Below are 22,557 nucleotides of genomic sequence, written 5' to 3' on the forward strand. Positions count from 1 at the left end.
CGAGTAAAAAAATATACACAAAAATGAAGACTTAAATCTTTCACTTCCAGGATTAACGAGCTTTGAAAAGCAGAAACAAAACACTGAACATCCTTTAACTAAAATTTCTCCTCAGGGGTGTTGCAAAATAGATAGTGTGTGTTATCACGACCTGTTAATGTTTTGCCTAGATATCATTCTGCTATTAGCCATAATGGAGGGCCATAATCATTCTGACTGATCATCACTCCAGAAAGGACACCACAACCAGAAAAATGAGTGCAGTTAAGTTGCAACATGAAACTAAAGACAATTACTTCGTGATTAAATTTATGTCCTACGCTTAATTAGGATAGTCACAAAAATGTACACAATTATTTACAACTCAAATCTAGCACACAAGGTTAAAGTAGAACTCTAAGCATTGGAATGGACCCTTAAAAGCCGTCTGGTCCAACTCCCCTGCAATGATCAGGTGCTCAGAGTCCCATCCAGCCTCACCTTGAGTATCTCCAAGGACAGGGCTTCCACCACAACTCTGGGCACTTTTAGCTCAGGGAAACTGTTTAAAATGAACTTTAGGTAATTTGTATCCCTGTTTTTTTATCATTTACTGAAAAACATAGCTTTTCAAATTTAATTATAAACCCTAAATGTACTTAGCTAATCAGATCAATTGCAAGTCAGTAGCAAAACACATTCCAATTTTCATGGCAGATGAAATTTTGCCACCTCTCAGCTGCTCTGAGAGCTGATGTCAGGTGAAAAGTGAGATAAATCAGACAAATATGTCTCCCAAGCACCACACTGCAGCGATTTCTGTGTCGTGTTTGGAGAGATGGTCTCTGCAGATCTTTAATTTGCTAGAGTTTTATCTTACTGAGTCTCTGCTGAGCAACAATCACTCTTTTGAAGAGGCAACAATTTGTTTTAGACAGGTCCCATGGGTCCCTTCATTTCCCAGCAATGAAACAGGCCAGTCCTCAAAAGCCCCTTTATGAATTTATGAATTTCTGCATATACAAAGAGGTGAAATCTCAAAATAGCTCCTAATAGCCTCTGTGCCAAACCATCATGTTTCACCTTATTCTAATGGACCTGGAGGAGGGACTGCAGTCTCTCCTAAGGCACTTTCTCTAGCTATAATGACGTTGCCACCATTTTTCTTCCATAGTTGAGCTTGGAAGGCTGCAGCATCAGTTCAGCACTACATGAACTCCACTGAATAACCACAACTGAAGCCAGCCCTTATGACTCTGGACCAACAAACCCTTCGGGTTCCCTCTCTCTTTTCTGTAATATTGGCTCATTCTTTGTTCTGCTATGGTGAGGTCTTTCAGATGAAGAACACTTAATTATGACTGTGAAGTGGTTACAGTAATGAAGCAGAAAGCGTAGAGCAGTGCATGACAATCAGATCTGCAGTGCTCTAGCTAGGTAAAGTCATCAGACCATATGATTATAAGGCACTTCACTCCGCAGGCCTCTACTAATTCTGCCTTGGTTACATACGCTGCCATTCCCACAAGGAACCTGGCTTGAATGGTACAAGGCTTGAAGGAATTCCAGACCAAAAAGGCAAAACCGAGCCCCATACAAATGGCTTGCAAATGCTAAGGATCAATACTTGCTGTCAATCTACTACACACAGAAAGCAAAAATAAGCATATCTACAGTAATTGCCAGTTTGTTTCACTGTTGTTTCCTCTTACTGTAAACATCATCCTGAAAGGTCTTGATGACACAGCAGTTGTAAAATGACTGTTCTCATACAATAATATTTATGCAACATATAATCACACCACACTCTAAGATTGACACAAAGGCACTTTTAAAAAGAATTAGTATCACATTATAATTACATAGCTATATTATTTATGAGTTGCAATATTTGCTGTTACTTTGAGGTCTCAATTACATAGTACAGGCTTTTGAAAACAGTTCTTCAAAGCGCTTTCTTAGCAAAGAAAATCAGAGACTCAGAGACAACAGGTAGATGTAATGGGCAGGCAAAAGGCACAGCAGAGAGGTAAGAACAGCTGTGCCAGATAAAGTAACCAGTATTTTCCTCTTTTTAAATAGATTTTGGCACATGTAGAGCAGGCAAATCAAAGCAATTCAAACGCAGCCAGAGCCTTATTGACATCTATACAGTGTGCTGCTTCTCTAAAAAATGAATTTCCTCTAAAGCACTCCACAAGCTCCAGGGACAGGGAATGCAACACCCTCTCTAATCTCTAACACAGGATGTCTGGGCTTGGAGGAAAGCACTGAGAGGCACGAGAATCCTGAGGAAAGATATACGGCTGGAAGATCAGGAGTGAAACAGCAAGAACACAGGTTGTGCAAGAGAAAAAACTGAAGAGCAACATGGTCCTAGATGAGTGAAATGGTCTGCCAGGCCAGGCCAAAGTCAGCCCAGAGCCACAGAGTACACAAATGCGGGGACAGCTCAAGAGAGTTCTCCCAAATTCATATAACAGGCAGTGTCCTGAGCCAGAAGTGGTGCCTCTAGATACAACATGGGATTTTTCTGTTGTCTGTTTGCTTTTAGACCTTATGTAAGCATTTGCCTTTTACTGTTTTTCACAAGAAATTTCCTAGCTAAACTACATTCTGTATGGAATGTTATCTTCCTTTTTCCATTTTGATCCTCTGACATACACTTCAAAATAACTACAGAAGAAATGGTAAACAACTGCTCCTCACTCACTTTTGTGCAACTTGATTTTGCAGACTTTAACCCTACCCACCTTGAGTCACCTCTTCTGGACTGAAGAGGTGACCAAGTCATTGCTTGTGCTGGAGCTGATCACAGGGAAGTTCTTTGATCCTCCCTGTTTCCTTCTTTGAACCCCTCCCAGGTCTGCTGCTCCCTCTGAGAGGGACAACAGGAGCATACGGGTATGCAGCAAGTCTACCCTGGCTTACAGACAGAGCCACCTCCCTCAATCTGGCAGCACCAAAGAAAGGCCAGGTTTCTTAAAAAAAAAAAATCCAGGAGCTGCTTTTGCAGTGTTGCCACAAAGACTCATTTCTAATACAATCACCTAATACTATTTATGCTAAAAATCAAATAATCACTTGCCACTTTATTTCCTCACTCTTTTTTCTCCTTGCAAGTGTGAGAACATCAGCACGGACTGGATTGCTTCAGTTTCAGAAACGTGTAATCCTTTCACAATATCTTTTGATATTTTATGGATCTCCAGACATCCGCAGGCCACATGCAGAGAACACTGCTGTTCAGTGCTTAACAGGCAGCCAAATGGGAGTTATGGGGACAAAATAAGTTTGACTCAAACTGCCCTCTATGGTACGACTAAGTGCTCAGGAATTCTCTGTATATATTCAAAACCAGTAAGACATAATCTGATGTTCATTTCCCATGCAATAAATTCACACGTGTATGCTCAAGTGTGGTTCTCTGTTTTGGACCTGAGGCACAACAGAGATTAATGCTTGTTTCTGAAGATGCATCTTAATATGGAGGAAAGCCCAAGAACTATGGGGAGCAAAACCCCCAGGCACAGCAGAAAAATATGACCAAAAGCCTATTAAAGACATCATGCCTGTATTTTTAGGGCAAATACTAATAAACACCAACTATTTTCTCATAGTAGCTGACCTATGTGCAATTTTTAATGACTCACTGAAAACTTGGAACAGCTGTAAGAAACGGTCAGTAAGAAAATCGATTTAAGCAAGACCAGAGCAATCAGATTGTGGGATCAGCAATTGTACTGAAATAAAAGAGTACAAAATCTGAGTGATAAAGTACATGAGATATCCATAATGGCAGGCTTGAGGCTGCTCTTGCAATAGACTGCCTACAAAGATGGAATGACCAGATGACAAAGTCAATAGTCCTATAGCTTTACCCACTTCATTGCTTCCAGTCTAACTATGTGTGTATCTAACTTTGTCAAACACAGGCTGGATAAATTCTGATTGAAGGAATTTTGCTATACCAGCTAAAAATTTTACATTTGTTTGAATTCATATTCACAAATTTCCACACTGGTCAGCAAGCTATGACCTACATGGAAAATGTTATGCTGACCTCACTGCAATAGAAGCGCTAAAAACTAGACAACAGAATTATCAGTACTTCAGTGATGGCATTTAGATGGATTCAAAAAAAAGGATAAAGAACTCATTAGGATCCACCACAGGTTGTAAAATTACTGTGATACTCAAAAGTAAATGCTATGGAAAAGAAAAAATTAAGTCTGTGTGTTATGGTAAAATTAAATAGGATAACAACTCCTTGGAAGAAAGACTTTAGAGACTAAATACGATACTTAAAATCTTCATATCTAAAGATTATAAATATTTATTATATAATTTTAGACTTGTTGCTAGATCTAACAAAGCCACAAGGAGAAGTTCATACTAAGAGAAAAAAATCAACATCCTCCCAACTCCAACGTGAAGGAAAATGGTAACATTTCAGTACTTGGTGTCATATAGTCTTTAAGTACTCCTATTTTGCCTCAGTAAGTTCACCTAGTTTAATACTGCTTCTATTAGGTGTGTTTTAGATATTCCACGTAAGGTTCAAAAACATGACAGAATAACTTGCCCCAGTTTATTGCCAGTTTGTAACCTCAAGAATGGAAGTTTATACTCCTATGAAATGTTCATTTCTTCCAACACTGTTAGAAGTTCCTGCTTTCCACTTAAATATTTTCCCTTGCATCTCACATGCTACAGTGTCACAACCCTAAGGAAGGACCCACATTTCCCAACACTACTCAAAATACATCAGTTTGCGTGTTACTTGGTTTCATTAACAACCTAGATATTTCATTTTGCAGTCTCATTTTGCACTTATGGATCCAGTTCTACTAACTTGGTTATAAATAAAACTAATACCTACACCTAGCCAACTTCACACTACAGATGCTGCTGAGGAGCTACTCTGTTCTATCTGTCTCAGAGGCACAAGACAAGAAAATGGCTCAAGGTGCTCAGCCATGCCTGAACACCTCTAGTCCAATTCCAGAGCACTGCAGGAGGGGAAGGACACTACCAAGACTTTTGTAAGGAGCATCACCACTGCAGGTGCTGTATTCTTGAGTTTCTGAGTGTGTATTGAAATCCGTCAACCCACAAACAGGTTTGGTATTCCAGATTAATGGCAAGACATACACATGCAGTAATGAAGTAGTCATCCCAAATGACAATTAACTAAATGCCACCATCAGAATTGTCTTTGGGGACTGGCGAACAGAACCATCCTTGCAAACTCCTAGACATACACCAAGGAGGGAAACACGACCTGGATGCTCATAGGGAGCAAGTCCTGAAGGAGGACCACTCAGACCTCGTGATTCTAACGCAAGGTCTAATGAGCGTTTAATTATATGGATATGCTTTGAGAGTGCTCAGCATCAAGGTTCCCCTTTTCTTGCTGTGTTGTATTTGCAGTATTTTGTATGGAACGCAGTGCTCCATAATTACCATGCAGATTATATGCAATCTGTATCAGTTGTGCCTGCAATGTACTGCAAATATAGTTTGGATGGAGAGACAGTAAAACTAGAAATGCTCAGGCCACCAGTGCAATTCAGTGAGTAGGTTTTGCAAGACGGAAACCAAGAAAAAGTGCACCAAAGACTAACCTTTCAGGAACAAGACAGGCTTACTCTGAGCATTAGTTCTGAGAGGAATGAGGTTGTTGTTTCAGTTCAGTCTTTAATAGTCTTAATCATAAAAGCACTACAGATAATATTCCATAATCAGTGATTTCTGATCAGGAGAGTCCTATAAGCAATTTTCCAGAGCATGCTGCTACTAATCTACTACTGTAATCTGGGAAGGAAAAAAAAAAAACAAAAAAGAAAAAAAAAAAGTGCTCCAGTACACACGTATCAGCAGAAAATCCAGGCAAAACAACCTATCTTGGCTGCCTTGTCATTTTAGGGGCTAGCCACATCTTCCGTTAAAACTAGCAGCCAAAAACCTCAGTTCCACAATCACACTATTTTCTTAGTGTGTACAAAACACAATTTTTTATTGTTGCTTAGCAGTGGTGACTCCCTTACTACCTGTACTGCAATACTTCTACTTTTCTGGATGAATTTAATGCAAATAATCTGATTTTAATCTATTTTGATGGAAAAAATAGAAACAAACTGTTGGGAAAAACAATATGAATTATAATCAGTTCAGCATGAAAGTTCACTTTTATCCCCCTCTATTTAAAATTAGCATAGATGGTTATAATTAATTGCTGAATCACACCATGTGCTCTTTTCTACACTAATTGCTAACTGAAATCAACAGCAGTAATATCATCCATTTTAATAGGTTGGGATCAAGCCACAAGACACAAAATAAAGACACTTCTTGCTTCAAAATGCTTAGGACCAAAACAAGAAAAACACGAGACACACTGGGAAACCCAGAGGGATGAATGACTAGGAATTTAATTTCTCATTTATTGCTAATATTATTGTTGACTTGCTTGTTAATGTAATGTAACACTTACATTAAAGGATCTATGTCGGTGACCTGCTAATGATGATTTCTGGCTGCTGCCAGAAATAGGCAGACATAGAAGAGACTATTTTGGTGGTGTTCAGGGGCTATTTCCTTGTCATTTATGGGATTCAAAGCTCTTAAACAATTTTGGGGTTATTTTTTAATAATTAAAGCCAGCTGAATTGTAGCTCCAAAAGGACAGAACAGGTAAGGGCTCTGCTTTCTACAGCGCAATCACAGCGCAAGAGAAAAGGCAGAAACTACAGAGCTGGTTTTATTCCTCTCTTCATCGGGGGGGAGGGTGGAAGAATCCCGTAATTTCTCTTGTGCAGTGTTGCAGCGAGCACAGCTATGTCCCTCTGTAGGAGAAGACAAAGAACAGGATTTCCTGAGCCTCCATAGCTCCCTGCCTATAAATAAAAACTTTTTTGTGCCACCCTAAGACACTGTCTTGTTTTTCAGGTTATCACAGACAACTCCACACAGTCCAGAGGCTGGGGAAGGGGCTGTGGGGAAAGAAGAGGGAGAAACCTCACCCCTGTCCAACTAAACAAGACCTCATTGGATTTGGCCTATCCAGCAAAAAAAAGCCCTACAACTGCTAAGTGTGGTCTGAAGAAGGAGTATATAAGGCAGTGGCAAATGCACACTTAGAAACTTCGGTTTCTAAGAAAAGATGAAAACCAGCTCCTTGTAATGGTGGGCATGGACATGGGCATAGGTGAGACTGCTGTAATACCAGGTTGGATTGGTTTTGCTTAGCTGTTTTTCAAAATGGTACACTTCCTAGGAAATTGGTTATCACTTACCAATGAACTCTGTAACCCCTTAATACAGTGAGCACAATTGTCTAAGCAGAACAGGCAGAACACAGCTAACAATATGAGTGGCAAGTAAACAACTGCTGCTTTGAATCATAGGTAATGTTTATATCTGTGTAAGTGGGAGTAAAATTCTTCTGTTCTTAAGACAAAATGAGGAACTAAACCTGTGGCAACTGCAATGGCAGTCACAACAGCCCTTCACCATGACTATGAGAACCAGCATCAGCAGAAAAAAGACCTCTCAGTTCTTCACATGTGCGTGCTTGCTTGTTTTTTAATCAGGACCAGACAGAAGCCATCACATAACTATGGCTGACACTGGAAGATGAACTGGGCAACAGGTATTACCCATTGCCTTGCAAACCTGAGCCAAACCAGCCATGTTTCTTGCTGTCCCCTCCTAAACTGGGCTGGTGCTTCACCCACTCGAGCTATGGCTATTCAGTCTGCAGGCTCCTTGGGCCAGGGACCACCTACTGTGTGCAATCATCTACGCCCTCCTAAACAAGGCTTCTGTTTTTGCTTGTTCTCCCTAGGCTAGACCATAGTAAATATGATTATTTTAACAGTAACACACACATTAATAGTTGCTAATGCATTGCTTGAATTTTCCTTTGAAATCCAATCTGCGCTCTCTTCCCTCTCAGCAGCTTAATCGCTGGCTGAACTTTTCTCAGCTAACCGAAAGTGCCACAGGTAAGATTTCTTCCATTATCAGCGCTTTAAATCTTTCAGTAATTTAAAGAAAATACATCTTTCACTGTGATTGCAAATTAGCCCAACTGCTGTTTGGTTGGTTTGGTTTTGCTTTTGTTTTTTTGCCTCTACTGAGCTGTTAAGTTCCTCTCAAACAGCAACCCATCCTTGCACCAGCAGCACAGCCATGACAGCTCCGCCTGGCACAGAGCGATCCCCTTCCCTGCCCGCCGGTCAGAGACCTGCCTAAACACTATGAATCTGGCTGGCAGGTGGGAGAAGGGAGTCACCCAATGCTGCCCCGGCAATTGTTAAGGCTGGCTCAGCAGCGTCCATGCTTCCCACAGTGGCTACATGTACATTGCACAAGGCCCTGCCATGCCCTCTGCACCAGCTTGCCACCATAAAAAGCCCAGTCTGCTCAAGGAAGAAGATAAAACAACATTTCAGCTTGTTTGCCTGGGTTTTAAGGAACTTTTCTCCTCACGTGATCGATTCCTCTTATCTCACTCTTAACCCCATACCCAATTTATGAACAGTACATATGACAGGAGGACTGGGGCCCCATCATGTACCTAAACCCTACTGTGTTAAGCACTGTATAAAGACAGCAAAGAGATGATCCTTTGCTCAAAGAGCTTACATCTAAGCATAAAATAGAAAAATCTCATTATGAACAGATTAATGACAATCTGTCAGAGTAACCATTCCTATTAGGAGTGTCTTGTGCAGTAAAGTAGTGCAGAGGCCCTTATAATTAGCTACCGATAATGTGATGCAAAAAATGTAGAGTTAAAATTAAGGACTCACCTCTGTGGTAACATTACATTGAAAATGGGATGAGTACACAGAAACATTTCAAACAGAACATGCGGACAGGCAACTATGAGGAACAGTTTCAGTGCATGGGCTTCTTTCATGAACTTCATAAGAACACACAGCATTGGCATCCTGAGAACTGACATTTTAAAGTAATGTCTGTGCATTTTCTTCTTTTAGCCCAGTTTATTGAGCTGGTTTTAATACCACTGCTACAAAAGTAAATAATCATGGACTGGCTATAGTTAGAATACTTTGCATATTGTTCCACATATATTTGTGGAAATAAGATTTTCCTCAGATTAGTTATTTTGCTTGGTGATCTATAATTCAGTTATCAAATGTTGGCTAAACACTGTGCTAAACTTCATGAATCACTGAGCTGTCATAATTACAAGAAGTTAGTACAAAAAAAAGGTTATAAGTATTTCTTCTGCATGTACGGATTGCTAATACACGCACAGCTTGCAACAGCCTAAGAACACTTTCACACTACTCTTCTCCAGTCTCCCAGCTGCCATCTGAGATGGAGAAGCCTTTTGATATTCAATACAGTTTTAGACAGTGCCAGCACTTAGATGATATCTAAGTATATGTCAAAAAATACAGCTAGAAGAAGCTTAAGGAAAAAGGATCTTACATCCTCATGTGGTACAAAAGGGTATGCACTCATGCCTGCCAGTGAAAATAACGCCAATTTACACAACGCGAGCATCTGTCTCTTTTCCACGGGTAAGGACTTGCTGCCCAAGGGTAAAAAGCAGCCCATGACATTATTTCACATGGGCATATGGTTTTCCTTGCATTATTACTGGGTAGATCCCACATGGTTTCTCCCATCCTTAGGAGAGAAAGATACTGATTAAATTACTCAGACTAAAATTACATGGCCATAAACTGCTTGGGTCCACAGCTCAGGCTCAAAGACATATTGTTCCATCCATTTTTAATCTGAGTACAAAGACCTCTGAATTTCCATACATTTATTTTGACTAGTCTTGATGTTTGCCAGTCATGCCACCAGCAGGATATATACCTAAGAGCTTAGAGCTAATCCTTCAACCTTTAGATTTAAAAAAATAATAACACCTAACTATCCCAAATTAAGTTCCAGTACTGAATTAAACCTTTCATTACAGACCTGTAAAAGGTGTCTGAAACCAAACACCACACAGCAAGCAAAATTGTTTGATACTGAAATGCAAAATATATGCTTTTTTAGTTTAATAAAAACGAGGTGGTCATTCCAAGTTGTTTTGCTGATCAATAGGATGAAATATGTGTGCTAAATATGAAAAGAGCATAAAATTAAGTGAAAACATATGGCAGAACACAAATGGGGGAGTTCCACTTCTCTAAAATTAAGATCTGTTAGAAGCTAGAAATGGTAGCCCACAAGTACCTAATGCTCTTTACAGCATATGCACTGCTTATGAAACATCCAAAGATGAAAGAAACTGTTCCAGATTTCATACAGTTAATGTATTATACAGAAGAAATGCCTATTTTTGATGTTTTTCATTGACACACACTGATATACATTATGTCATTTCAACAAACAGTAGCTTGTCTGTACTTAATAACTACAAGACGTGGGTAAGAAACAGCTAAAGCATAAAACCCTAAGGACAAGGCTTCATTGTGAGCATTAAATAATCATTACAATACAAAATTACTCAGTTATATCTCTGTTTTACTTCAAGTTATGCGAAGTTTGATCCAGAGCTGAATTTACTGTCAATTCTAGTTACAATGGCATTTCACATGGTATCTTTTACATATAATTCAAGGGACAAAATCAATTTTATTTTTTAACCAGCCGATTTCATTCATTAAATCCAGTTTGTTTGGTTTTTATAATAAGGAGAACTGTGCTCCAAACTTGCTTTAGTTTTATATGCAAGTCCTTCTGAAGTCCATCTTATCTAGTTTCTCCTCATGTCAAAAACTCTCTACCTCAAGAAATGACCATGCAGGGGAAAAAACACTTGGGCTTTTCTGTGCTCCACCAAAAGTGACAAACAATTATTATTAAGAAATTTGAAATTAATGGTGAGATGAAAATAACAGTCTTCTAGCCATCGCTACTTTTACACAAAAGTAGACACAACAAAGGATCTTGCAACTGGCAGTATACTTTCAAATAATGTCAGTATTTAAATTCAGACAGATCCTACAGCTGTCCAAAGAAACCTGGTACATGGATTTTCCTTGGTAGAGGAGCTGTGGAAATGGCTCATAAAAATGCTGCTTTAAACTGAGCAATAAGAAACCTACAGCACCCTCTCTTTCAAATCCAAGAGCAGAACCTTACTGTGCTAGTTGAAAAATAAATTAATTAATTAATAAATACACCATAGCAGGTCCAATTGGTAGGGCCAGCAGGCCTAATTTCCTCCTAGAGCTGTATAACAAAAAACCCTGACAACAACCAAATCAAAACAAGACCTGCAAACACATCAAAGAAGTCCTGTTGAAATTTGTTGTGTGGGGCCCACCCAAGCCTACGCTGATGGGGCTTTCCCTCCTGCAGAGCTGGTCTTTCCTTGAGCAAAGGAAACACATTTTTTCCTGGAGTGTATGCAGATCTAAAGCGACGACAGGTGAAATATATGTCATTGTAATGGGTTCTGTCATAACTGGGCAAAACATAGCAATGTTAGAAAGCATTTATCAAAGATATGACAGGGCTTTCAAATTATGCTGCCTTTCATCCATTGCTTAATAAAAATGTGCGAAGTGATAGAGCACTACCTCGCCAACATCACTAGCAGCAAAATACTTATTTTCTTTGGGAGCAGCTATTCAGAAATAACTTCACCGAATTTCAGAGTCATAATTACAGGAACTACCATGGAGGGATTTAAAAAAAAAAATCTGTGTGACAAAGCAATTATATAAACTTATTATCTTTAAACAAACGTTTCAGCTCTAATAAAGTTATTTGCTCTCCTTTACCAAGATAAGAAAAAATCCTTTTGTTCCTGTCAGTCCACCTGAGCACGGGCTGCAGCACTGAGTCCTCATGCCTCCATCGCCCCTGGCATTTGGAGGATGATTCAGTTGAACAGGCTTCAGTGGTACACTCCTGAGCTTTCTACTCTACTCAATATAACCATGAGCTTTAAAAAGCTTGAGCTGGGGACTACACCTTAAGCCCTCAGAGGACAAGAAGAGTGCACACTGATTCAAGTTGGGCCAGGAGCATCTGGAGAAGCTGATATCCCACCAAAGATACTAATGAGTTTTCATGAACCTCAGCTACAAAAAAAAGGCCCCATCTCCTGTCACCCTTCAAGCATACACCGAATCATCGCTCAGTTATTACATGCAGTGAAGAAACCCCCGTCACGGTCTGCAGACTTCTACAAAACTAGGATCTCACCAAGCAAAATTTGTACAGACTGCATGTTCAGCAGAGTATGAAAGAATATGCAAGTTACTGGGAAGATTTTTGACTGGCTTTTGGGATGCAAAGTGTCCCCAGCTACAACCCCGTAAGTTATTTCTAAAGCTCCTGTTGTTGCAGTAGCACAGCGCCTTGCTGTGAGCATCCCTGAGAGGCAGATCTCTATTCCTGCTTGTTTATGGACTTAGAAGTCTAGACTTCAGCAACTGCTTAAAACTTTGCTTTTTACATCTGAACCTGGCTAATACTCACTGTGACAGTGTTGAGAAAGAGAGCACATATTCTCATAGGTTAGCTTTTATATGTGAAGGACTCTGATATTACAAACATCCTGACATTTCATTACACACTACAGTCCATGTGAAATAGGCATCCTTCCCTCTGCCTGCTTTGTACCTACCTAGAGTCAAGAACCTGCAATGCCAAATTTCCATCGCTTAAGCTCCAAATGGTTTACATTTCTCTCATAACCATTTCACTCTCTTTTCTACTTACAGCACAGAAACATAATCCAAACTCACCCCAATTTCTGAGATCTCCTCCGTCTCCCCAGGCCTTTACTCCCTTTAGGGAACAGAGAGGCCCTCCCTGCTACCATGGGTGCCCCAGAACCTGAATAGGATTAGTGTCAAGCTGAAAGGGAAAAAGTCTTCTGCGTGAACACCTTTACACAAAATCCTCCTAACACCTAAAATCCCACTGACAGAAAACTGGGATGCTTCCCCACCATGGAGAACTGAATTCAGGAACGTGAACAGATACTGGTTATGTCAGTTTTAACTGGATTGGTCCTAAATGACATATAGTGTTGCTCTGTCTCTGCACAAAGGCTTGGATTTCACCACTGCAGGAAACCCAGACACAAGAACTCAGTCTCTCTTGGTATTACATTTCTTCCCAGAGACACAAGCCCCTCCTGGGCCACCACAGTCATGGAGCTGGGGACTTGCATTTTGCCCCAGCGCACCACCGCATTTCAGCCTCCACTGCAGCCCTTGGTATATTAGATTATCAACAAAGAGGGCAGAGTTGTAGAATAAACTCAGCAGTCACATGCCTCTTCCTCAATGATTTCTCCCAGAGTTCCTAATAAAACCCATTATGTTAAAACACACACAAAGTGGTCAGACACATACATGCACACACTCCCATTTATCAGACACAGCAGCTTAACATTTAAAGCACATCAGAGCCCTGAACAGAATTTTTAATTTGCATATTAAGCAGTTATTCTTTTGTCAAGAAATGCATTTGAGTCTACATATTCAAGAAGTTACTGATTTTGTATGGATTCTCTAGGGGCATTCACACTAATCCACGCATGTGCCCACTGCCTGCAGGGACCTCTGGCACAGCAGCAGTCACGGACAGGGTTTCTCACATGTGCAAGACCCTCATACACATAACCCCTATTTGGAGGGAATGCCAGGAAAAATAAACTGTGGCCTTAGTTCAACCTGCCATGGCCACATAGTTTTGCCTGAGAGTGGTCTACTTACACTGAAGAAGTGAAATAGAAGAACCATCCTGTCAAGTTTCTGTCCAATGTGAAATCCTGCCTTGTGATGTCCCAGAACAGAACAGTAAGAATATATGCAAAATATCCTTGTCACCACTCTCCCAGCTGCAGAGGCTGTGGTCCAAAATCTTCATGATGCAATTTCCCAGAGGAGTTGGTTTTCAGGCCAGAATCTCACCTTATCTGTGCTGAAGAAACTCCAGTCAAGATGCATTGGTGATCCTGGCATTTAACGTGTAATCTGCTATAACATTTTTGTCTAGAGAATTTTGTTCTGTATTTTAGCATCAGTCTTCTTATGAACCTGCAAGACAATTTTCTTCCAAGAAAGCTCTTGTTTGACTTTATATCTCTGACCTTAGATTATCTTTTACAGTTTAATCTACATGAGCTTAGAAATCAACTTTTGCCTGTCATAGCCAGTTCATCAATTCATTTGATTCTCCAGAACAACTTACAATTCTCACAAACAATTTGACAATTGCAGAGTATTTCACATTGCGTATTATGAAGTCCGGTGCTGTAGAAATAATGAGACCTGGAATTACATACTGTATTGCAGCAGTTAATGCTCAGGTAATTTAGGTGTTTTGATAACAGGCATACCATAGGCCAACCTGTCAGATTACTCTTTTCACAAAAATGTCATGTGCCTCTCTCCAGGCTTACACATGAGTCAACTCCCATTGGTCCTCTCCATACCTCCCTTAATTTGCAGGATACATAAGAAGAATAGGCTATTTTTAATGGATGGTTTTCAAACAAGCAAAGTCCTCCAGCCACTGCAGAGCACTCTGGAAGCATTTACTAAAGTTTTTAAGTTCATTATTAAGGAACATATGAATCTTCCTTGATGGGAAAGAAATCTGGGTTATCGTTGCCTGCTGGAAGCACAGAACTGACTCTGCACCCAGAGATTTCTGATGCAAGTGGGTAAGGAAAGAAGGTATCCTGCATTGCCCCTCAGTCCCACACAATGATAGGGCCAGAAGCTGGAGAGAGGGCATCATCCCAGCTACTGGGACAGAAGTGGCTGGTGAGATTTGGTGGGCTCCTGGCAGCAATGGCACCGCAGGCAGCAGCATCAAGGTGGTCATAAATTGCATGATTTACGGAACTGGAAAGATTTAGGAAATATCACGAGATTATACAAAATTGTAAAACAAACGACAAATCAAAACTAACAAGGCAACCAAGTGCCCAGTGTCAGCAGACCAGAGTACATTCTGGCCTCAGGCAGCAACTGCTGGCTATTCCAAATCACCAGATATCGTTTGCCTCCCACTCTCCTCCTTTACCTACTCACTGCTCACTTTACCTGGGCTCATTGCGTGCCCCTAGCAGGTGGGGGCAGACATGCTGTCCCCCATAACTCAGTGCCTGCCCTGGAAAGCAGTCTTCACACTTGTTTGCATAGCCCAAGTTCAGCAACCTAACAACAACTCAAATCCTTCCTATTGCTGTTTTTAATGTTAGCTTTCCTGATTACTGCTTTGTTTCTGCAGTTAATACACAGCCCGTAGTCTGAACTTTGAAGCCTTGCAATGTACTGTAGCATGGGGTTAACATGCAGTATCTTCTTAAATTACAAGGATGGCTTAATTCAAAGAAAAAATAGCAGGTACAGAACTGCCCTTCTGAAAGCAGATTCTTGTAAACACCGCTTTGTTTCTAGCAAGTTCAATTCACTTCCAATTTTCATATTCTTACAGGTTTAATGAATCTGTCAGTTTGATACTATGCAGTGGGATAAATGAGCAGTCAGTTTTGTTTTTCAGGTTTTGTTTTCACGTTTCCAATTGAAAACAAGCAATTAATGGGAAACATTAAAATATAAGAATGCAGCAGCTTTTAAACATATGGGAGCTTTCATCTGAGCAAGAAATTTGCCTGGAAAAGATTTAGGTGAGCTCACAACTTTCAATCAAAGATCTCTTTATTTTTAAAATAAATATTTAAGGTTACCATGTAATAGATGATTTTACACAACTTTACTAGGATGAATTAATGATGCCTTACTTTCATAACTGAGTGACTTGAAACAATTTACAGTAGGTTTCACTGCTGTAAGCTCTTCAGACAATGCAACTCTGGAAAGCAAGCCAAACTTTCATCTGGATTGCACGTCAACAAAAACAAGATTGTAAAGGATATAGTCACTTTGAAAACAGATCAGTCTCAAAATGTTAATTTCTGTACCTGAACCCAATTGATAACTTATGGGTACTGATAGCTTTTCTTGTTTTCAAAAAGTTTTTCTCTTCTCAGTAACTGACAGAAGCTGAACATCAATTTCAGTAGAACAAGTCTAGTTTTCAAAAAGGGAGGTTCTTCCCACTGGTTTCCCATCTACCTAAGCTCTATTTTCAGCTAATTAGACTACGTCGAGTTCTAGAAGGCGCTTTACGTTTTCCATTTCTGATACTGAGCAGGCCTGCCTTCAGGAGAACCAAGCTGTAGATTCAAAGGTGCTGACAACACTGAACACCTTTTTAAATGTTGGAAAGCACCCTGACAGTTTGGACATTCTGCAGTTTTCATCCAAGATTAGTTTACGTAAGACCCATGAACATGACCAATCAACCTGTTGGGGAGCAGAAGGGCATTTTATTTACTTTCTATTATGGGCAGAAAAGTAACAACTGTCAGGTGTCTGAAAGAAACCTAAATGAACAGTTATTCCATGTAACCATGGATTTCCTATCATTCCGAGCATTTTCTTTCCCTTTCATTCATATGATAAGCCCACTTATGCTACTGGTCTTAAAACAGACTGTAAACAGCTGGTACAGAGATCGTCTCCTCTTGTGTACACAAGACCTACAACAATGGAGCCTTTATTATGCTGCAGACTTCCAGCACTGCTATAATTCAAATACTGCTAATAATGATAGTGACTGTGGAATAGTATGAGTGAGACATTAACACGAACAGAGAATAACCCTCTATCAACCACATGCTCTATAGGAATAACAGAGCACACCAGCCACACCGGCGGCATTTGCATGCATCCTGCTTTTAGTCCTGAAAGAGCCCCAGACACCTCAACTCTCTAGAAATATTGCTTCCAACATATCATATCAAATGAAGCCTCTTGAAGATTCAGCAGTCCCATATGCCATTTGGGGCTATAGGGGAGATCAGGCCCTGCCAGATGAAACTGTCTCTGGAGAAGGGAAGGTGCTTCTGGCCAATGAGCTGGTTTCTATCCTGCCTAGGATGAAATAAAATCTACCCTAGTCTAAATCAGCTTCTTCTGCATCACAGTGTCTGCTGAGAAATCAAGTAAACAATGCTGGATGGGGCTCCAGGCTGGATGAGGCAGTGAGCAACCTGGTCTAGTGGCAGGTGTCCCTGCCTATTGCTAGGGGGATGGAAATAGATGATCTTACAGGTCCAACTCAAACCACTCCATTAAACAAAAACAAACAAAAAGCAAATTAAACAAATATGAATGAGAAAAATGTCCATCAGACAGGAAAATGCTGGTACTCCTCATGTGGTCTCCCACACCATGAGCATACTGCCTTTAGGCCAGACACCATTGTCAGATCAGAGTATTTAGATTTGTATGACCATGATAGGTCTTCCACTTCCTTCCCTAATTAATTCATTGTTTGGAACCAGCCACTGGTGGGTTTCCCTTGAAACTGTCACTGTGAAGGAAGACAAATGGGCAGTGCAGTTGAGCAGCTGCAGCCACATCCCCTCAGCGTGAGCTGAAGTGCTCTGAAATGGCCCAGGGAGGGGCCAGGGCTGCCGGAAGGACTGTGCCTCCAAAGCTGGAGTGGGACAGGCAGAGAGCAGCAATTTGCTGGAAAGGAGATCCAAAAGTATAGCTCTCTGTTTTAAAAGGCATGGTATTGCTGAGAAGCCACATGCTTTAAAACTGGACATAAATCATTGCAAACTTCAACTTTTGTTTCTACTGAACTTTTAAAATGCTTTTGCTTTCACACACAGAGCCCTGTTCAGCATCTTACTGCCATGGTGTTTTTCTATCTTGACAATTCACTTCCGTGACCAGGCATGCAGCCAACTCAAATGAGACTCAAGGCAGTGAAAAGCCCTTCAGGTAAACAGTGTGATAAGCTAAACTGCAAAAACGAGACAATGTTTTTGGACTATGAAGCAGTTGCTATGGAGACAGTTGCTAATTAACTGCATTCAGCCAAGAGAACAAAGGGTTTAAGGGCAGACAGGACTCTGTATCTTAGAGTGAGCAATGCATAATGTCTTATGCAATCTGCACATCTATCATATCTGGAATACCTGAGCCTTTGCTTAGGTTGCAAAATACCTCCAGAAATGGCAACAGGGTGGTTTATTCAGTTAAATTTGAACTAATTTTTAGGTAATTAATGACCTATAGGTATTTAAAAACAAACAAGATGCATGTTTAGGAGCCACAGCTATCATTAATCAGTGCATAGAGCCAGGACCACTCTAAATACTGAAATGATTTACATTTATCCAGAGTTACTACTTTCACAGCCACTGAAAAATCACTTTTAAGACAATATAATGTATATAATGTACCTAATCTATTATTCTTTCTCACATCTTAAAAATGGTTAGCTTACAACACTCAGAAAAATTATATCTTTCATTCCTTTCAAAGCTCTCTGACCGAGGCCTTGGACCTTAATATCATGTTTCCCTTAGAAAGAGCTACTCCAAGTCTACATTATTTTATAGGGCTTACATTTTGGGATAGATGTGTATTATGACTCTATACAAATTCTATAATGCAATGAAAAGACCGCGAGTTTATCACCAGCGACACAAATCCTTGTCCAGCATAGCTCCAGCTTGCAGAACTGCTGTGTGAGGCTCCAGAAGCCCAAGCAAGCCCAGGCTCAGGTGGAACCACAAAGCCCTGCCAGCAGGCCACAGGGAATTCCCCAGCCAGCCCCCCCTCCCCACGCACCCATTGCCTTGGCTGCTCCCACCAGGAGTCCCTAGGAGTGGGACTCAACGCAGTTCTGACTTCAGGCATTTCTTTGTGACATCCACAGCGTCTAAGTGTGGGCTTTGTTTTCTCAGTGCCCATTTACCAATAGTGAAACAGAACAACTGCAACAGTTGTGCAGACGAGGCATCTCTGTATGGAGCACAACTCACTTGTCAAACCAGCCAACAGACACATTTAAGCTAACACAAGACTTCTTAAAGCCTGGATAAATAAAGCAACTTTTTCCCTTTTTAAGGCTTTAAATATATAACATATAAAATCAAAAGAGAATTTTTTTTTTAATGATTTAAATGCTGCCAGGATTTATAGGGTCAGAATCAATTTTGAAGTTAAGGCCCTACTAAGGGGAAGGAGATGAGTTCACATCTCATATGAGGCTATTACTTAAGCAAAGCTTGCTGCACACTGAACAAGCAACATATTAATATACTACATGAAAGCCTGAAGTTTGGGTTTTTTTTTTTTGACATTTTAAATTATGAGGTATCTGCAAACAGATCCTAAATCTGAATTGCACATGGATTTTCCACACCAGCCAATTCAGATTACCCCAAGACATCCCTTCCAGCATTAATCACTCACCCACGCTGCTGTAGTTCATATTTCTTTTCCTGAAACAGAGGTCTGCAAGATTCTTAAACTCTTGCCTAGAAAACAGAAATTATTACTTACGTGGCAAACTAAGTTTTAAGCATAAGGGACCCAATTCTGCCTTCAGTTACACTGCCATAAATCTTTAACAACTCCATTAGATTTATAACAATGTAACTGAGGAGGAAATTGAGCCCAGGATATTTTCTAAATCGGTAATTAAATAGCAGAATTTTTGCTTGGCACAGAGTAAAGACCACTTAGATTATGCCTCTGGATAAGTTACATACTTTTCTGTTCCTTGAATAACGATGTTATGAACAAATTAAAACATCTTATTTTCACCAGTCTCTATATTACTCTGTGGACGGGCCACACTTCACATCATCTCACGGAGCATCAACATCGGGCTAAATACTGCCTCACTCTTCCACCCACCTTCCCTCTCTTCTCCATATAGAAGTTAAGCTCTTTATAGATGTCCATTTTTTATACAAACACCACGAGGGCCTTTTCATGTTTGGTTTCAAGGCACTGCTATATTTAAAAAAATGCCTAATAAAATGGCATTTAGCCAACTCCCTTACCAGAGGCACAAGGCATCCTGTGGTCACATTATGCAGACTGGACTTTCAAGAAGATGCAGCCTGCTCTCCCAGTGCACAGGATGTGGTGCAGAAAACATGGTTTTGCCATAGTTGCCCTAAGCTCTCCAAGGATCACTGGATAAACTGTGAAAGGGGCCCCTTCAGCATTAAACCATAGATGGCACGGTGGGGGGGGGGTAAGGGGACTCAATTCCTTGCTTAGCTATAAAGCTCTTGATGACATCGGACAAGTTATTTAATCCCTCTATACTTCTTTTCTTCACTGGGGTAAAGGCAGCTTGCAAAACTTCCTGTCTCATAATTTTTAATAGAAGTCCTTTTTCACTGCATTCTTAGCTCACTTGTCTCTCTGCTCAGTATTTCCAGCCCTAATGCATCTCTGCTATGCTTCCTCCCCCCACTAACCACACACACCAGGGCCCTACCACCCACTCCAGCACCGCACGCCCCAGGCCCACTCCTGGGCCACTCCTCTGGCAATCCTGTTACAGAGACCCAGAAGTCTTTTGTCACTGCCTCACAGGATGGAAAATTCTGTGGGTGGCTCCTCTGCACGCTATCCCTTACAGTAATTCTCCTCAGCATTTCACAGCCTCTGGTGATTAGACCTCCTACAGCTCAAAATACATCATGCACTCTAAACATGTAACGTACAATATATGCCCGCATGCTTCACCTATCTAAATATATGCTAACATATCTACCTAATAACTGCTATGAATATGAATCACAGCATTTCTTTGCAGAGAGCTCACCCGGTGGGATGCAGTCAGCTACCGAAGCAGAGAAGGAAGGCTGCAGCCAGGCAGTGGCTAGTTGGTTCTGAGCAGACCTCCTCGTTGAGGTCTTAAATTTCATTGGGGTGGAAGGGAACTGATTGTATACACATATACGTATTCACAGACACGTGTTATGTATGTACCTGTTAGTAAGCATTTATGTCATCACTAATTGTGCTAGAAGGTTTATTGCTAACAGGCTACAGAAGTATTAAATGAATGAAAATGCAATTCTTGTTCTAAGAATTAAATGTCTTCATGTGATCTGGTATCTCTAGCATCTCTTAAACTAATTCAAACACTATTTTTACTACAGAAAAATTTCTACTACTTATCTACTGTCAACAATATCCACAAAGAGTCAGTCTGCCATCTCCAACCAAACAGAATTGGAACATTTTCCCAGTATCTAAGACAGTATAGTTACCTGCTATTTCAGGGTAAAACTCTAATGCTTGAATCCAACTGGCTGAAGACACTTTCTTCATCTGTCTTCCCTACCACTCACAGTACTGCTAACAACTTAAGCTATAACTTCTATTTAAGTAATGCTCTTCTTTTCTATGCTAGCGAAACACAGCTGATGTTAACATATAAGCAACTTCAGGCAAATAAGCATGAAATGCGAATTTAGTGTAATCTAGCTCACTTAATTTCACATAGATTACTGGAATGTGCTCTCTAACACCCACCTGTGTATATCCCATGCCACCCTCCCCAGAACTGTCAGACATCGAGTTTGCTGCCTGTACTGCAGAAAACCCAGCATTCAGCCTGAGCTAATTGCACTGCTGCGTACCTGGGCCCCCACCTTATTTATTCCGAGGAGTACAACCACATAATTGGGTTCATCTTCAGATCTGTTTTGATGCATTATACATATGGTAACCTCTGGCAGACTTAGTGCCCTCTTACAAAAGTCGGCCAAATTTTGTGCTAACTATAAAATTTAGGAAAGTTCCTAAATTCCACCAGATTCTGTGATTACACAAGATTTCTCTTTTCTGGATTTCTCTTGCCATTTTTCAGATTGTGTGATTACACAAGATTTCTCTTTTCTGGATTTCTCTTGTCATTTTTTTTTCTTCCAGAATGAGCTAGAGAGACCTCAGCCAAAGTATAAAATTTACCTATATCCAGGAAAATCCTCAGGAGGCCTGACCTAGATGGAGATGGCTGTTGTAGAAAGGCTGTAATTAAGCAGTTGCGATAGTGACGCTGACTTCTCACAGTAGAGAATGTGTGCGTTGACCACAATTTCTATTAACAGTGCTTATTTGATCCCTCTGTACGTAACACTGCAATGGTGTTTGATTGACATCCCCAGCAACTCCCATGGTATGCAATTCTCTCTTGGGATTTCTATTTCCTCGTGTATCCAGGATGCTTTGTTATCTCTTGTACAATGTGTCCAACAAATCATGCTACTTCCCTGCATTTAAAAGAGCATTCATGACATAGTATTAGCATATTTATGCTCATCTCTCTTCTCCTTCACCTAATTTGTGTCATTTTTGCTCACAAAAACAGGTGCTTTGATCATCCACTGTAAAATTTTTAGTCTGCCTAGAACAAAAGCAAAAAAAGCTTCAGAGGAAGCTTTTTCTATTAGCTAAATCATTATTCCACCAAAAGTCTGTAAACTGTTATCCATTAACGTCCAATTCTTTAAACTATATGGTCAGACTAAAATCATCTGGAAGCCCAGACACTGGAGTGTTTCTCTCTGATTTCCAGGCCAAGTGTCCTACATTAAACTGTTTGTAGGATAAGAAAATATTCATACAGTGGTATGACTACAGCTTCTCAAGGGTATCACAAAAAAAATCCTGCGTGCATTTGTGAGGAAATCCCTGTAAGACACAGTTA

The 22,557-nt window shown here is 40.4% G+C and overlaps 1 protein-coding gene across 15 annotated transcripts in view; it reads right to left on the minus strand.

The window, feature by feature from the left end:
- Positions 1-22,557, minus strand: part of TEAD1 (TEA domain transcription factor 1) — a 142,851-nt gene that overhangs the window by 62,488 nt on the left and 57,806 nt on the right. For 5 of the 15 annotated variants that reach the window (XM_085224089.1, XM_085224088.1, XM_085224086.1 and 2 more), the window contains exon 2: positions 19,293-19,357. The exons of the other annotated variants lie outside the window; for them this stretch is intronic. In XM_085224089.1, the coding sequence (XP_085080215.1) occupies positions 19,293-19,311 (19 nt within the window). In that variant the 5' untranslated portion in view covers positions 19,312-19,357. The remainder of the gene's footprint in view (positions 1-19,292; positions 19,358-22,557) is intronic. 15 annotated transcript variants of the gene reach the window in all.

Source organism: Meleagris gallopavo, chromosome 5, assembly GCF_905368555.1.
Source record: "Meleagris gallopavo chromosome 5, MGAL_WU_HG_1.1, whole genome shotgun sequence".
NCBI lineage: Eukaryota > Metazoa > Chordata > Aves > Galliformes > Phasianidae > Meleagris > Meleagris gallopavo.